The following is an 18,967-nucleotide window of genomic DNA, read 5'->3' as shown; positions in this document are numbered from 1 at the left end:
AAGTCAATGAACACCAAAAATTGGAATGAATGCACCAAAAGATGTACTGTAAATTATTTATTATATTTTCTTATAATATAAAATAAAACATTGAGTCTTGTTCTAGCATTCATACGAGTAAGACCTGTGCCAAGTATAATTAAAATCTAGTTTACCTTATCAGTAGTAATTAGTGTATTTGATTTCGATTTAATAGTGTATTTTAAAAAGTGATTTCTGGACAAAATTTGTACGTATTGCTTTCTTTATATTATTAAACCATTATAAATTGTATTTAATTTATAAAAAGTGCATACCAGCGGCTGGTTTCACCAGTTTGCTGGTTCTTGCTGACCATCCAGCATAATGGCTTTGAATGCAATTCTGATACCAGAACCATTTAAAGAAAAAATATAACACGAAGCTATTGTCTGTATCTGCATGACAAGTACAAACATACACAGTAATCCTACAGTTTCTACCTCAACCATGGCCCTTCAAAGTGCTACAAATACTCAAGCTACTACATCAATTTCGTACGTAAACGCTGCAAAATCTTCGCCGAAACCACCATCCCTACCCAAAAAAGAGCAAGCCATAGTCCTTCACGCAGAAGAAAACCTTAAACTTCTAGATTACGTTAAAGCTATTGGTGATGTCATCGGACCAAAAAATATTTCCTTTGCTTCCAGAATCTCAAATAATAGAATCTGCATATATCTAGCCAACCCAAATCTCGTTGATCAACTTCTGAAGTCCCACCCAACTATCCAAATCGGATCCCTAATTTTAAGTATTAGGAAACTTGTCTCCCCGACAAAAAGAATATTAATCTCGAATATCTCTCCTTATATTCCCCACCAACTTGCAGAAAATGCAATCAAGAGTCTTGGTCTTCAAATAGCCTCCCCAGTGTCTTTCCTTAGAGCAGGAATTCCAGGTGATGAATATTCCCACATCCTCAGTTTCCGCCGCCAAGTGTATGTCTTTTCACCCTCTGATAATTTCGAGCTTCACACCTCCTTATTAATTTCATTTGAAGGCAATGATAATAGAATTTTTCTTTCAACGGACAAGATGGAATGTTTCGTATGCAAACAGGCTGGGCACGTTGCGTCAAATTGCCCCAATACTTCATCTGACAATGTGTTATCACAAAATTCTACTCTTTCTCATGACCCAACTCCCACTACCGAATCAACGCCACAGCAACAGCATACACAACTTGTGACAGACAATGTGTTATCTCAAAACTCTACTATCTCATATGACCTAACCACCACCACCGAATCTACGCCACAGCAACAGAACACACAACTTTTCTCCCATACTGAATCACATCAAGCTGAAGACGGTGATCCAAACAACATAAATATTCAAAAACCTTCTTCAATTTCTTCTACTCCTCAAACCCTACTGCCAACTTCTGAAGCGAGCAAAATAATTCCCACCGAAGAGAACATTCCCACTAAAAATCCATGTGAAAAAACCTCTGAAGTAATGGATCAACAAGCTTCACTCGGAATCATAGGAGAATCATCCAGTACATCTGTGAAAAGAAGTATTGACGAAACGTTATCCCCTCCCATCGAAAATCTGAATACTAATAATCCAACGTTTGCTCTCCCTCAAACACCACGTCAAACCAACATCCAAAAGCCCAAAAAACCTAAACGCACAGCACCTACTCCTGACGCACTTAAATTTTTCATGAATAAAAATTCCACAACACTCCCATTAAACTATGATCAGCTAATAATGCTAATTGAAAATACCCAAGGTAACAATTCACCTATAGAAATTATCCAGGAATACACAACCGATCTCCCCGGTTTAATAAACCTATTAACCATATCTTACCCATACCTATCAGACAAAACTACGAAACATCGCTTCACCCGACTTAAAAATAAATTGAATCACTATCTAGGTAAAGATATCACTGACAGTGAATTATCTTCCTCCGATGCCTAATTTTCAACTCTATATTACAGTGGAATATTGATGGACTGTTCCATCGTTTACCCATGCTTCAAATCATCCAATCAGCCCTTGAACATGTCAACAAAAACAAAATACCAAAATGCTTGATCCTAAGTGATTCACTCGGTGCTTTACAAACTTTAAATCATGTGCATCCTAAAAACCCCCTAGAGAAAATGGTAAAATCTGAACTAGAAGAGGCTCAAGAAAATTCCAGACGCATTACCTTCATATGGATCCCATCTTATATTGGTATCGATGAAAACGAAGCAGCAGATCAGTGCGCCCGTAAAGTGTCGGAAAGTGTCGAAACAGAGGTAACGGAGTGTCGAAATCTCGCGAGTGACATAAAATCGTACTTTAGAAATCTAATCACGTGTAAATGGAACCAAGAATGGAAATATTCACAGACATCTTTAAGAACAATCAAAGATAATGTTTACCCGCGGCTATCGAGAATACGAGCCCGAAAACTTCAAACTGTTATCACACGTCTGCGTATAGGTCACACAAGATACACGCACTCTCACCTGTTTACAAGAGACGATCCCCCTAAATGTGAAATTTGTGACGAAATAAATAATGTAAAACATTTTTTTAATTGACTGTCCACTTTTTACAAATGAACGAATTAGATTCAATATTCCTAACAACATCAACAAACTTTTAGGCACAGATGGTTACTATGACAATATCGCAAACTATTTAAAATGTATAGGGCTATATTATAGAATCTAAATTACTGGAAGTTATACCTACACTGTATTCTTAATTTAAGATACATACTGTAATTATAGATAATAATATCGATAATTATTTAAAACTCATAGAATTATATTATAGATTGAAGTTATTGGAACTGTACTCCTACACTGTATTCCCGCTAATCACCTCTTGGTGGATGCGGTAAATTTTCAATAAAAAAAAAAAAAAAAATAAAACATTTTTTCTTGGGCTGAAAGATCCATAATGACGAATATTTTAACTTCTTCTTCTTCTTCTTTTTGTATAGATATGACTCTGTCTGTTTTTTCAATGTGCCTCTAGTAAGTTGTCGTTCAATCGTTTTCGTGGTCTTCCCACTGATCGTCTTCCTATTGGGGAACCGTCTCTCGCTGTCCTGACTGTCCTATTTGTTGTCATTCGGCTATGTGGTCATTCCATTCTATGCTTCTGTTTCTTACCCAGTTATTAATATTATACACCTTACATCTCCGTCGTATATCTGTACTTCTAGCTCTGTCCCATAGAGTCTTACCATCGATTTTTCGAAGGGTTTTTATCTCCGCTGTTTCGAGCAATCTTTTTGTCCTCTCTGTGTCGGGTCGTGTTTCTGCCGCGTATGTCATTATTGTTTTGATGACTATTTTGTAAATTCTGCCTTTCATTGCTTTTCCGCTATATTTATTTCTCCATATTGTGTCATTCAGGCAACCTGCGGCTCTGTTTGCTCTATTCACTTCTGAATACTTCCGTAGCTAGATAGTTTGATGCCTAGATATGCCTATACTTCTGTTTCGAGCCTTCCGTAGCTAGATAGTTTGATGCCTAGGTAGTTAAACTCCATCACTTGTTCTATTATCTGACCTTTCAGCTCCAATTTACATCTTATTGGATCTGCTGTTATAACCATGCATTTTGTCTTTTGTCAGGAAATTATCATGTTAAATTTTTTTTAATTTTCTTAATGTTTCCTTTACCTCTCCCTCCTCGATGTTTATTTCTTCGTTTGTTGTAACTTCAGGTGTAGGTGGTTCATTATCGTCGCCTTTAGCAAATAGAGATCGGAAATAGTCTGCGCATGTTTCCTTCTGAATGTGTTTCGCTTTTATTAATTCGTTCATCTCCTTTCTTTGCCCTCTGATCATTCTCCATACTTCTTTTTGTGTTCCGTAGAAGTCGTGTTCCATCTGTTTTGAGAAACTCTGCCAGTGCTCCCTTTTTATTTGCCTCACTAAAGTATTGGCATTGTTTATCTACACAATGGTCTAGTTATACAATGGTATTGGTTTCGTTTCTGATTCGTTTATGAAAAAACAAAAGATGTAGATCTTTGAAACACACTCAGTGATCAAAAGATCCACAGGTACTGGTTTAACGACCACTCGTACGAAATCAAACAAATGAAATAGAGAATGTGGAAAAATCCCCTTACGAACAATTCACACATCCACCATTTCGGGCTGGGAAAAATTTTTTGAATAGAATCAAAGATCCAAACACCAGTTCTTAGAAATGTGTTTCGCCCTCTTCAACCTCTCTGGGCTCATCGGTAAAGATGAGAAGTTGAATATCTTTAGACACATTCCAATCAAAAAACAACATTCGAGTCCTAGACATAGCAGGAGCGTAAATCTACGCCCATTTTTTAAATAAATTCGTAAGGGGATTTTTCCACATTCTCTATTTCATTTGTTTGATTTCGTACGAGTGGTCGTTAAACCAGTACCTGTGGATCTTTTGATCACTGAGTGTGTTTCAAAGATCTACATCTTTTGTTTTTTCATAAACATTATCTTACTTACTCTAAAGTAATTAGGGAATTCAAACTTAAGACTGTCATTTTCAGGTTGGGCGTAGATTTACGCTCCTGCTATGTCTAGGACTCGAATGTTGTTTTTTGATTGGAATGTGTCTAAAGATATTCAACTTCTCATCTTTACCGATGAGCCCAGAGAGGTTGAAGAGGGCGAAACACATTTCTAAGAACTGGTGTTTGGATCTTTGATTCTATTCAAAAAATTTTTCCCAGCCCGAAATGGTGGATGTGTGAATTGTTCGTAAGGGGATTTTTCCACATTCTCTATTTCATTTGTTTGGTTTCTGATTCGTTTGTAGTGATTGTATGCCTGTTGTGTTTGTTTCGTTCTGTATTGTAAAAATGCTTTCTTCTTTTCTTCACATTTTATCTTAACTTCCTCTCTAAACCACGGGGTTTTCTTCTTTAATATGTGAATATTCGTTACTTTTCTCTCTCCAAGTGATTCTGTTGCAGCGTCGATTATGTTATCTTTGAGTTTTTGCCAGCTTTCATCGATGTTATGGTTTTCTAATATTCCATTCTCAGCAATCTTCTTTAATATTCTTTTCCTGTATAAGTATTCTGTGGATTCCATGTGTAGTCCTTCGACTTTAATTTTTGTTTCTGTTTGTGCTGCCCTCTTGGGTGTCAAACATATCATAATAATTCCTATTTTACATAATACTAAGCTATGGTCGCTACCTACATCTGCAGAGTTGAGGCATTTTACGTTGATTATTTTTGATGGATGTATATCTCTGTTGGTTACAACATAATCTATCATATATCTTTGTCCACGGGTGTTATTGAATATATATTTGTGTTGGTCTTTGTGGTCAAAAAATGTGTTGTTTATTCTAAGTTTGTTATTCGTGCAGAAGTTTATCATCAGTTTTCCATTTTCGTTTTTAACTTTTTCATTGTATTTTTGCTTAATCCCGGATATTACTTGGTTACCTATTCGAGCGTTAATATCCCCCAGTATTATCATCTTTCCTCTAACTTGATCTGCTACTTGTTGTAATTCGTCATAAAAGATTTCCCTTGTTGTTTGAGGCTTGTTATTTTGTGGGTCGTATACTCCGATGATGTTCAGGTCTTCATTTTCCATTCTAATTTTTGTTGTGACAATTCTTTCCGATATATATTGACACACTTTGATGTGATTTTGGTATTTTTGATGTATTAATAATGCTACACCTTCTTTGGCCCTGTTTTCTTTTGCTACTCCACTGTAGATTAGTATATATTCACCTAACCTTGATTGTCCTTTTCCTTTCTTTTTTGTTTCCTGTAGAGCGCATATATCTATTTGTTTCTCTTTTAATACTTGGGTGATTTCTTGATCTCTAGTGTTGAGTGATCTGACGTTCCATGTGATAATTCTCATCAATGTTTTTCTTTTTTCCTTATTTCTCGCCATGGTCGTCTTCATATGATCAATACGGTTCCGAGGTTTCACATTGTTTCTTTGAGCAGTATTCGTGTTTCCGATTGATAGGTTGCTAACCTTGCCAGTCAACCCTCCACATTTTATCCGGGCTGGTGACCGGCTTGGAATATTTTAACTGTAAGGCAATATTAAAGTGATTAATAAAGTCAAAGATGAAAAATGTGAGTGAATTATTTACGAGTGCTCTAGATTGTAGTACTGTTGGTTCATGTCAAATACATTTTTTAAGTTTTAAAGTATTCTTAAAAATATTTTTTTATTAAAAATTTAATTTTAAAAATTTGCTCTACAAACCTGAGTTTTTCATTTTCATTCTTAACGCCAACAACTGTACCTACTAATTTTGCTGCTGCCCATGCTGCGGCTTCGCATCTTAAACATTAACATACATATAAATAAATAGAACTAAATCTAAAGCCGCATCCTCACTGGTAAATTTTTCGTGCGTATTGAACTAATGGTTCGTCGCAAGAATTTGCGTCGCAAATTTTTACCAGTGAGGACGCGGCTAAAAAGCGACAACCGATGGAGCGTGTGCATTGTGTGCGTCGAAAATTCTTGTGTCCGATTTATGCGACGAACTTGTCCACATTAACACAATTTATCTCGAGTACGCAAATATTTGCGACGTATAGCTGGTTCGACGCAAATTTTTATCAGTGAGGACGCGGCATAATACAACGGATATCGATATGTTAGAAATGGATATTATTCTCATTTTGTCTTTAATCAAGCTGCATCTGATGATACCAAATGTATAATCAAAGTAGACGAGATTTAATTATTCCTGTACGTATATTCTTTGTACATTATTTTATACTTTTGTTCAAATTGCAAAGTTACAAATTATGTTTACATGACAAGCACCAGATATTTTGTTGAAGATGCCAGTCCATCTGGCATCTTTAAATAAAAGGGACAGATAATGCCATTCTATTAGATTTGCTTCTATTTGATTCAGACTAGCAGCTAGATATTTTTCTATGCTTCTATGAGAACAGATCTACTTCAAGGACACAGGCCTACCTATGCAATCTACCTATCTCCCACATGTCAAGTCTCTGGTGAAATCTTGGCAATTCCTTTTCTTCCTATAAATATCGCAAATCCCTTTACATTTCCCTAGCCATGAAGAACAGCCAACGGTGAAAGGAACAGATGAGACAAAGAGTCATAGAATTCTGATCTTCACTCTGCCAACGGTCACTGTCCAATGACGGAAAAACGGAATGAGATAGGCCACCATTTTCTCTATGGGATGTGAAATTGCCTAAAATGGCAGATGAATGTAGAAGTGAACGGGATAAGGATATGGAAGATAATTGGATTGCATTGAGTTAGAACCTATCCTGGGATCTGGGGTCTGGCCATATAGGCGAGCGGCAGCAACTCCTAAAATTACGTTATACCGACCACGAAAATCAACTTTAAGGTGAATGACCAATTTTGGTGATTCTTTATGTTTTCGAGGTTGCTAAATGTGAATATGAAGTTTATTTTTATCGAGAGTTGGTGGAACATCTTCAAAAATCAAATTTTATGCAAAAATTCGAAAAATCAATTTTGATGATTTTTCAACTTTACCTCGCTGTATCTTTGGTCGCTGTAAATATTTCCTTTTGAAAATATTACTGTGTCATCTTTAAAGTATTTAGATAACAACGAGCTTTGTCCAAACTTTTAAACAAATTAAAAGAGGAGTTGTTAATATTTAAACATTTTGTCGTCAGATTTCGTTAGTTTCATGTTTACTTAAAAAAGTTGAATGACAAACTTTTCAGTTTATAATTTTTACCAACACAGGAGTAAAATATAATTCATGAAAAAGTTTTCTGGAAAATTTTGAGTCAAAATATGCAATAGGAAAAAAGTTATGTGACTTTATAGACGAGCGGCACACCACAAAAAACGCTTATTTCTCGAGATACTGTGTGGTGTGAAGACCACGGTGTGGTGAATGGCAAATTTTGGTTATACTTTATGTTTTTGATGGTGCTGAAAACAAAAAGTTTGGTTTATTTTAAATTTTACGTGGGGGAACATTGGCAAAATCGCTATTTTACCCTAAAAATAAAAAACAAGAATGTGTGTGTACTTTGTACGCACGTAAGAAGTTATACTTCTACTACATATTATGTGATTTTTAAGACTATACCAAAAATTTAAAAAAATAAAAGAATAAAACGCACACAAACACATTGAAAAATGCCACAAAGAAAAAATGATTTCTGGACGATAATAATTGTTGGCAAAAATTTTAAATACGCATTTGCTGAAAAAAAAAATTATAATATAACAAATATACTTACAATCATAATATGCGTAAAAAAGTAAAAAAATAAAACTTGCATCGGGAATTGAACCCTTGAATTTCGTGCCGCTTTGACTCGTAATCGAAGCGTAGACTCACTCGTCCAATCGCACATTATTTATCATGTGGAAAAATACGGTAACTGAACGTTTTACTGTTTGACAATTGTTTTGAAAATTATGTAGTTTAAATTTTGTGGAAGAAAATATAAAAATATAACAAAACAGTAAGAAAACAATATATTAGATGAAGATTGGTAGAACTTTTGTTGGTAATCAAATTAAGTATGTAAATCAAAGCATTACATACCTACTAGATAAATAAATCTACGCCAAAAAATCATAATTTAAAAATAAAAATCGAACCTAATTTGGGATTTCTCTCTAAAATCCGCATTCTTGAGAAAATAAATGTATGTATTTCAACCTAATCCAAATGTATAGTTACAATATGATTATAATAAAAACTAGGTACTTACCAAATTAGAATGAGTTTTCCTTGTCCAAAATAGTCCAAAAGTCCAAAAATATAGGTATATGAAAACTATTTAAAAAGGCAGTATAACTATTAACTAACTTTTGTTTGTTGTTTCTTTTCACACAAATTTTAAAACGCAACAACCATAAATAATCTAACTACAGCTATGCCACAGCCACCATATTGAATAATTTTTGACATGTCATTTGAACATCCAATCAGAACAAAGTTATAATGCGCATGCGCCCGGTCGCTAGGTTTTCCCATATAAAAATTTACCCTCTATCGCCGGTAAAGAAGTATAACTTCAAAAATTAAATTTTTTTTTGCGTTCAACTTGCTACGACATTGTTCCATTTTAATATTTTTTTTCTAAAATTTTTATAGTATATGTATATTTGTTACCTTTCCGAAAACAATGGTACCTGTTTCAATCTTTCTGTCTTATTATAATAAAAGTTATGAATTGTTTAAAGCAAAAGGTGTAGATTGCTGAATTGCAAAGTTTAATCGCAAAAGTTGAGCGACAAAATTTGAATTTTAGCTTTTTAATCAAGTTGATGTTAAAATATGGGTTACAAAGAATAAAATGTTTTATAGAAAAAAAAATAGTGCAACTTTTAATTTTAAAAAAAAAGGTGATTTCATTTTTTTTATTTTTAGGGTAAAATTGCGGTTTTGACAATGTTCCCCCATCTAAAATTCAAAATAAACCTCATTTTCGTTTTCAACACTATCAAAAACATAAAATAAGACAAAAATTAGCCATTCCCCACACCGTGGTCAGTATCGCGAGAATTGAGCGTTTTTTTTTGGAGTGATACTCGTTTATAAAGTCACATAACTTTTTCCTTATTGCATATTTTGACTTGAAATTTTCCAAAAAACGTCTACATGAATTATGTTTTATTGCTGTGTTGGCTGAAACTATAAACTAAACAGTTTGCCACTCAACTTTTTTAAGTAAACATGAAACTAACGAAATCTGACGACAAAATGTTTAAAAATTAACAACTCCTCAATTAATTTGTCTAAACATTTTGGACAAAGCTCGTTGTTATCTAAATACTTCAAAGATAACACAGTAGAATATTCAAAAGGAAAGATTTACAGCGACCAAAGATACAGCGAGGTAAATATGAAAAATCATCAAAATTGATTTCTCGCATTTTTGCATAAAATTTGATTTTTGAACATGTTCCACCAATTATAGATAAAAATAAACTTCATAATATTCGGACTCAGCGACCTCGAACATATAAAGAATGACTAACATTTTCCATTCAACTATCATGGTCGCTTTTTCGATTTCTAAGGCTCAAATTAGAGGTGTGCCGCTCGCCTAATAATGCTGTGGCGGAAAAAGTAAATATAAAATTAAAGAAAATTAAACAAAGGTTAAACAAGGGTTTCTAAATAAAATCGATAGTAGAAAATAGAGACCTTAGGTAGATATGAAAGTCAAAGGAAATGTAAAAGTGGCAATCCCTAAAATCATGATAGTGAGTCAACTTTCTTAAGCTATTTCATAATAATGATAATAACAATAATAACACTAACTTTTACCGTTGATATTACTTACCTAGACTGATGCACAGTTCTAGGCGGAGTACGACTTAAAAGTCTTGGTTGACTTGCAAATGCATACAGTTTTTTTAACTCCTTTGGATTTTTCCTTACAACTTTTGGCTCTTCTATCTTGACTCCCATGAGTAATGCTATCTCGGGCGGAGGTTCTAGGAATTGTCCCTTTTTAACGGTTGTTACAAAAGGCTTTCTAGAAGTTGGTGGGTCCGAGTATGAAGATTTTTGTTGTTGTTTATTTTCATTTTTCTGCAGTCTCTTAAGTTTAGAATCTAAAACGGAAATTTTATAGGTTTTAACTAATTTTGAAGCTACGACAATAGGGAGTTTTTGTTGCTACGTAACGTAACGCATCTCCGTATACGTAAAGCAACTAACGTGTCGTAGAGGATGAATGTTAAAATGGGTAGTTTTTGTAACTGCCTTAACGTAACGTAAAGCAAATCGTAAATGTTCACACAATATACAATTAATATACAAATGTAAAAAAAGATAAATGAATGATGAAATTGTATGGTTTTAATTGCTTCTATTTAAATATAAAAATATTATTTTTCCTTAGGTTAAAATTTTTTTATTTTTGTTTATACCTACTTTTTAGTTGTAAATTATTGTACCTACATCAGAATTCCAGTATAATGTAAATAGTTTGGTAATATTTATTTGCAAATTTTACTGAAACTAGGTCATTTGTTTATCTAGTTATTAATTGTGGTGATCACTGTATTTCTTAAACTAATACAAGATTTGTTTGTTTTACTTTATTAATAGAAAACTTAAAAACAATAAAATTTTAAATCTATTATGAAGTTCCAATTTCCAATTACAAACACAGAATAATTTTACTCAAATAGACTTTTAACCAATAACCAATATAACCTTAAAATGTTTATAAACGGGTAGTACGCTGATGAAATGTTCATTTGGTAGGTAATCGAGCAAGATCCTCGTCTGCATTCGGTGACTTTCGTCTCGATAGGGATGCGTTCTCACGTACGTATCAGAGCGTTACTTTAGGTAATACGTATCGAGATACGGGACTTCAACCATTACTGCGCAAGCGTATATGTCAAAAAGATGCGTTACGTTTACGTATTTGTGTGTACAAAAACTCCCTAATACTGTTTTACGTAAAGAAGAATATAAAGTGCGCTGGAGTAGTAAAAGAAGCGGGAAGTTCTCGAAGTTTACATCGGATCGAAAAACTGAAGAATACGTGTTTAATATTTTTTTAAATCTATCGAATGACCTCAAACACGACCCCCCACCACCACCCCTTAGAACGGCAGGAAACAACTTGCAATATTTAATGGGAACTCCACTTTTATACATTACTCAAAAAAATAAGTATGGCGCTATAATCGAAATAACGCGCTACAGCCGAAAAAAATAGAAAATTATGGAAATTGTCTAATATATATAAATACACTTCAAGATAAAATACCAAGGCACAGGTGTTTATTATTTTTTCGTGTTTGATGGTAGCCATCAAAAACGGCCCAAAATCTGACTATATGGGGTTGGGGCGTAGGGCAAACTTTATTACAAATTCGTACAGATTCCGATGAAATATCGGAAGAAATCCTGTATGTACTAATAAACAGAATATGGCAGGAGGAGAGAATACCTGATGATTGGAAAAAAGGTATAATTGTACAGATATAATAATTGTATAATTGGTATAATTGGAGAGCAATAACACTACTTTCTACAGTGAGTAAAGTCATGACAAGGATGATACTAGAAAGAATGAAAGAAACTATAGACCAGTTGTTAAGACCAAACCAAGCGGGCTTCAGAAGTAATAAAGCATGCACAGATCATATTAACACATTAAGAAACATTGTAGAACAAACAATAGAATGGCAGAGCAAAATCTATATAAATTTCATTGACTTTAGACAAGTCTTTGACCGGATTAACAGAGAAAAAATGTGGGAAATATTAAAGAGATATGGAATTCCATTAAAATACATAAGAATTATCAAAATGTTCTATGAGAACTATACCGCACAAATCATGCACAATGGGAAACTCACAGAACCAATCAACATAGACAGTGGAGTCAGACAGGGGTGTATTCTATCTCCAACCATATTTTTGACCTTAATCGACTGGGTCATGAAGAAGGCAACGAAAAATAAAGCAGGAATTAGATGGAATGCTTTTGGTCAGCTTGAAGATCTAGACTTAGCAGATGATATATATCTGGTGTCCGAAAACAGACAACATATGCAGAAAAAACAGAAAAGGTGACAAAAGAAGCAAGAAAAATAGGACTAGAGATTAACACAAGAAAAACCAAACTTATGAAGATAAATACGTAAAGAGAAATGGGTATATTCATTGAAGGAGAAGAAGTAGAAAATGTACAGAAGTTTTGCTATCTGGGAAGCATAATTGACGCTAGCGGTGGAATAGAAGAGGAAATTAATGGAAGGATAAATAAAGCCCAAAATGCGTTCTATATGCTGAAGAAAACATGGGAGTCCAATAAATTAACAACCAAAACCAAAATCAGGATATTTAATACAAATGTAAAGAGCATTTTGCTATATGCAGCAGAAACTTGGAAAATAGAGAAAAAGATTATACAAAAGGTTCAAACATTTGTAAATAGATGCCTTAGACGAATATTGCAAATATATTGGCCAAATCGGATAAGTAACAAGGAACTTTGGAGAAAAACTAATCAAGAGCCGATAGCCAAAACGATAAATAGAGGCAAATGGAAGTTTATTGGAAAAACTGGAAAAAGAAAACAAGGCAGACCAATGACATCCTGGAAAAGAAATATTGCCAGAGAGCTAGAAGACAATGGGTTAACATGGAAAGAAGTGAAAGCCCTGGCCAGAAACAGAGATGAATGGAGGGGGACTGTAGAGGCCCTATGTTCCAAATGGAATCAAGAGGAGTAAAGTAGTAGTCGTGCAGATTCATAATGCACAAGCACAAGCCATAATTCATGCATTATTTTGTACGGTACAAAATATATAGGATCCGTCTTTTTCGAGACGGTCTGTTATACAGCCATCAGAGTAGATGGCGCTCTTGTATCTTTCACTAAAATTGTGAATTTCCAGTACACATTGGTTTCCTTCTGGTTGTGGATTCGTATTCTATTCGGGTAGCTGATGACGCCGAGAGGCAGAAACCTACATGGATCACCCTATTGAATACCAATTCATGACCAGAAAGAGAACGATGTGTGCTGTTTTACCAGTTATTTAAATAAATATTTATTTATTTGGTATTTCAAATCATGACGTAGGCAGACATTCGTTGACATTCTAATATATGCTATATTCGTACATATTATTGTGTTTTCAATTTATCAATCAAAGGCAAAATGAAAATTAAATTAAATTTTTTTTTAAATAACGCGGGCACATAAATTTGATACACCCTGTATATTGATCTGTAAATATTTATTAGAATTTAGCTTGGATGTAAGTGGATTTCTCTTTTAATGAGCTTTCCGATGAACCATTAAAGACTTTTGTGAATAATTAAAGTGAAAAGGACGATGTATTTAGATTTAAAATGGAAAAAGATTGTTTATTACGGGAACTATAGAATCCACAGGTAGAGGTAATTATCATTTTCTAGAAAAATGGTTTAAAAGAAAGTTTGGAATTTTAATATTTTTGTTTCATCCCAAGTAAATGTTGTAGAGTTTCCCCGAAAGTAATTAGGATGGTCGGAATAATTTTGAAAGAATGACTGTTTGTTTGTCGAATGGAAAAGAGAAATGTTTCTGATTCTTGGCAATTTGGAAGGGGAAAAGTGGTTGGAATGATTGAGTGAGTTTGAAAAAGAAGGCAGTATGTTATTGGCATCGCTGAGGAGCAGTTCGACGTTTTCGTGGATAGATAGTTAGCAAGTACCAGTGGTTGTTTGATAGTGTAGAATAGTGCTGAAAAGTGGAACGAGAGACAGATCAAATTGAGACGAAATACCTCTTTGATTCTGTATTATTGTGAGAAGGAGAGCAGAGAATTTTTGGAGTTCTGTTGGAATCGAGTACTGGTCAAAAGAGGCCTGGCTTGTTGGAGAATTGGTGCTGGTATGCTGATAGTTTTGAAGCTGGAGAACGGAGAGGGCTTTGATGAGTAGCCTTTAACATAGTGAACGAGGGAGAGCTGTTTTGGGTCACGAGAGGACATCAGAGTGAGTGAAGCAAAAGGTCAGTCAACTTATGTGAAAGATATTTTTATGTTCGGAAACTAAAATTTTGAGTAAAAAGCGTAGGAATTAAAATTCCAATATTTCAAAAAGTAAATAGAAAGTATAGCTAATCTTGCGAATACATAATTTGGTTTTGTTTAATTTGTTGTACCAAAGTCATCGGGAACAAACCGATAAATTGTTTTTTTTTAACTAGAATAAATTTAAGTGGTAAAAATTTCATTCGGATATCTGTGTCCACAGGTTTTAGATTTGATAGATTTTAGAGTATTGATTTTGATAAATAAAAGACAATTCTGTATGTTTATTTTATATTTTTGCTTTATTTCTTTTTCCTATTTTATCCCGATTAGGATCAACTAAGAGATACTGAAACCACGAGAGAAGATAAGTATAACGTAAGATACTTTAGACATTTTTTTAATATTAAAAAAAAGGCACCCTGAGATTTTTTATTAATTTTTTATGTATGATTTGCGACAATTAAATAATTAGTCAAATAAATAATAATTAATATAAAATTAATAAGAAGCAGATCATAAAAACATGGCGAGCCAACGTAGGACATTAAAGTATCTCTGATTGTGAATTTGAAGGGAATAGGAAACGGAAAAACAGGTGAAGGAAAATTTATTTGCCCGTCGGAAAAAGTTTATATGTTTAAAGTTTATGAAATATTTTGTTTGGAGTTAAATTTTTTATCTAGGTACAGTTTTTACATATTTGTTTTATTTTTGATTGATTTGGAATTTGAAATATTTAAATTTGTGGGATAAATTGATTATATTTGGGGAGAGAAAAATTTTTGTCTCGACAGCATACAAGGTATTTTTCGAATTTCATATTAAACGGCGATAAAATTTTAACTACATGTCGATAACAACCAGAAGCAAAAGCAAAAAACAAAGAACAAGAAGAACATATAGAACAAGCAGACATTTTCGAAACAACAATCATGGCATCAGAACAACAGGAATTATCAGGAATAGATAAACTATTACAACTGATGCAACTCCAGTCACAAAAAATGGATGACAATCAAAGAGAAACACAACATAAAATGCAAGAAAATCAGGAGGAAACAAAACAAGCAGTGGATAAAAATCAGGAAGAAACATCAAAGAAAATGGATAAAAATCAGGAAGAAACAAAACAAGCAATAGAAGAGAACAATAAGGAAATAGAGGAACACAGAAAAGTATGAAAAGGAAATAAAAGGATGTTTGGCAACAATGAAAAACGAGATAGAACAGCAAGAAATGAAAATTAAAGATCACATGCAAGAACAAGAAATGAGAATGAAGGACCACATGAAAGAACAAGAAATGAAAATTCAAAACAAAATGAAGGAGTTAACAAATTGCCAGAAAAAGGAACTAGAAAATTTGGAAAACAAATTTGAAAATGCTTTACAAGAAGACAAGAAAGAAATAGAAGAAAGATGCCGAAATAATGAAAAACTAATTGATGATATCAGAAAACAACAAAATTCCGGAGAAAGAAGGGAAACGATTATCCCTAGTACAGAGGATGTGAAAATAAGATTTGGCGGGGATGTAAAAAAATTACACCCAGTAATTTTCATAAATCATTTAAAAAAGAAAGTAAAATACATCGGTAACTTCGAGACAGCCAAAGAAACGATAAGGAACCATCTTAAAGATGAGGCGAGTTTATGGTTTGATAGCAAAGAAGAAGAATTGGACAATTGGCATAAATTTGAACAAAAGTTCCTGAGTTATTTCTGGGGAAAAATACAACAGCTAGAAATAAACAAGGATTTGCAAAATGGAGGTACCATGATAGAATGGGTATTTCAGAGAAAACATATGCACTACAATTATATAATAATGCAAAACATCTACAGTACAATTATTCATCCGAACAGCTAGTAGAACTGATAGCCAGACATTTTGAAGATACCTTAGAAGATCACATAACTCTACAAAACCACAAAGATATCGACAGTTTGTGCCAATTCTTACAAATACGAGAAGCAAAAATGAGAGAAAGAGAAATAAGAAGATCGCAAGATAATTATAGACAACGCGAAAATCGAGACTATAGAGATAGAAGACAGAACTTTAGGACAGATTATACAAGAAGAGAAAACGAAAATAGAGACAACGGAAGAGGAAACTATGAACAAAGAAATCGGCAATGGAACGAAGACAGATATCGAGAAAACCAGAATAGAAATAACACCCGCACAAATCAAGAAGACAGAAATGATAATAGAAGGAATGAACAGGAAAATCGTGGAAACCGATACGGGTCCGACAGACAAAGAGAAAACAGAAGAGCGGTAAACAACACGCAAATATATGAATATGAGGATGAGACAAAAAGTGACGGAAGAAGAAGCGAAGAAGAACAGCAAGCGTCTTTTCACGAAGGCGCTCACTAAAAACAAAAGAACAAACAGGAATTTTTTGTCACCCGAAAGAATTTATTAAATTAGCAGGAAATAATGATAAAGGAAGTGGATCTAATTTAAAATTTGTAGATGGTTTTATCAATGAGAAACCGATTAAAATTATGATTGATACTGGTTCAGAAATTACTTTGATTAACAGGAAATTAATAGAAGAGGTTGATTTGACGAATTTAATTTACAAAATTCCCAGGGTAAATTTAGTGGGCGCAAGTAAACGGACTTTGGCAACAATAAATAAAGGAATACGAATAAAGGTTCGATTGGGGAAGAAATTTTATGCACTACAATGTGTTATAATGCCAAACATGATTCATGATATGATCGTAGGAGTGGATGAATTGTCAGAAAAACATGTGGTGATAGATTTCAAAAATAACACGATGAAAATCACAGATGGAAAAGAAGAAGAACCGAACATTCTGGAAATGGACAAGGAACATGAGAAACGAAAAAAGGATAATGCAGACAAAAAACAAACGGTGGAAATGAATTTGGCAATGAAGCAAGGACAGAAAAGAGAGAGGAGAAAGCAGCAGAAGATAAGTAAAAACAATGAAGATTGGGATTCCTCGAAAAAAGAGATGAGCCCAGAAGAAGAAAAAGAAGAAAAAAGAGTGACGAAAGAAATTGACGACTGAAATTCCTCGAAAAAAGAGATGAGTCCAGAAGAAGAAAAAGAAGAAAGAGGATTGATAAAAGAAAATGAAGATTGGGATTCCTCGAAAAAAGAGATGAGTCCAGAAGAAGAAAAAGAAGAAAGAAGATGGATAAAAGAAAATGAAGATTGGGATTCCTCGAAAAAAGAGATGAGCCCAGAAGAAGAAAAAGCAGAAAGAAGATTGACAAAAGAAAATGAAGCTTGGGATTCCTCAAAAGAAGAGATGAGCCCAGAAAAAGAAAAGGAAGAAAAAAGATTGACACAGGAAAATGAAGCTTGGGATTCCTCAAAAGATGAGATGAGCCCAGAAGAAGAAGAGATCAGAATAGAAAAAGAAGGCGGAAAAGATACAATTGAGACTGCGGCATTTAAAGAGGAAGTATGCAAAATGGAGAAGAAAGAATACACAATAAACATGTGAAGAGAATCGGAGGAGAAAGAAAGAAAATTGAGATGTGGAGAAGAAAAGGAGAAGGAACTGCGTGTAATATTGAGGGAATGTGAAAATTTAATAAATAAAGAAAACAGAGTAGCCAAAAAGTATGAAAATTCATTTGAGACTAAAGACTTAGGAAATTTTCGATCCAAAACTTACCCTATCCCATCTAAGTACAGACACTGGGAAAAAGAAAGCAATTGTTTTTCAGGTGGGATTCAATACTTTGACACAATAGAAAAGTGTTGTTGTCGAGAGAAAATCATTTTTTTGTTGCACTTATTAATACTGATTTTATCTCAAAACAAGTCGGGGATGTTTTTGTGTTTTCAATTTATCAATCAAAGGCAAAATGAAAATTGAATTAAATTTTTTTTTAAATAACGCGGGCACATAAATTTGATACACCCTGTATATTGATCTGTAAATATTTATTAGAATTTAGTTTGGATGTAAGTGGATTTCTCTTTTAATGAGCTTTCCGATGAACCATTAAAGACTTTTGTGAATAATTAAAGTGAAAAGGACGATGTATTTAGATTTAAAATGGAAAAAGATTGTTTATTACGGGAACTATAGAATCCACAGGTAGAGGTAATTATCATTTTCTAGAAAAATGGTTTCAAGAAAGTTTGGAATTTTAATATCTTTGTTTCACCCCAAGTAAATGTTGTAGAGTTTCCCCGAAGGTAATTAGGATGGTCGGAATAATTTTGAAAGAATGACTGTTTGTTTGTCGAATGGAAAAGAGAAATGTTTCTGATTCTTGGCAATAAGGAAGGGGAAAAGCGGTTGGAATGATTGAGTGAGTTTGAAAAAGAAGGCAGAATGTTATTGGCATCGCTGAGGAGCAGTTTGACGTTTTCGTGAATAGATAGTTAGCAAGTACCAGTGGTTGTTTGATAGTGGAGAATAGTGCTGAAAAGTGGAACGAGAGACA

General features: G+C 33.7%; 1 protein-coding gene across 5 annotated transcripts in view; it reads right to left on the bottom strand.

The window, feature by feature from the left end:
• Positions 1 to 18,967, bottom strand: part of LOC114340691 (radial spoke head protein 3 homolog B-like) — a 132,458-nt gene that overhangs the window by 37,062 nt on the left and 76,429 nt on the right. For 3 of the 5 annotated variants that reach the window (XM_050661989.1, XM_050661991.1, XM_050661990.1), the window contains exons 3-4: positions 10,307 to 10,580; positions 6,231 to 6,308 (exon numbers count right to left, since the gene is read on the bottom strand). In XM_050661989.1, the coding sequence (XP_050517946.1) occupies positions 6,231 to 6,308; positions 10,307 to 10,580 (352 nt within the window). The remainder of the gene's footprint in view (positions 1 to 6,230; positions 6,309 to 10,306; positions 10,581 to 18,967) is intronic. The other 2 variants (XM_050661992.1, XM_050661993.1) reach the window with 1 other exon arrangement.

This window comes from Diabrotica virgifera, chromosome 9 (assembly GCF_917563875.1).
Source record: "Diabrotica virgifera virgifera chromosome 9, PGI_DIABVI_V3a".
In the NCBI taxonomy this organism is placed as follows: Eukaryota; Metazoa; Arthropoda; class Insecta; order Coleoptera; family Chrysomelidae; genus Diabrotica; species Diabrotica virgifera.
The sequence above is the reverse complement of the archived record's forward strand: the minus strand, read 5'-3'. Positions and strand labels throughout refer to the sequence as shown.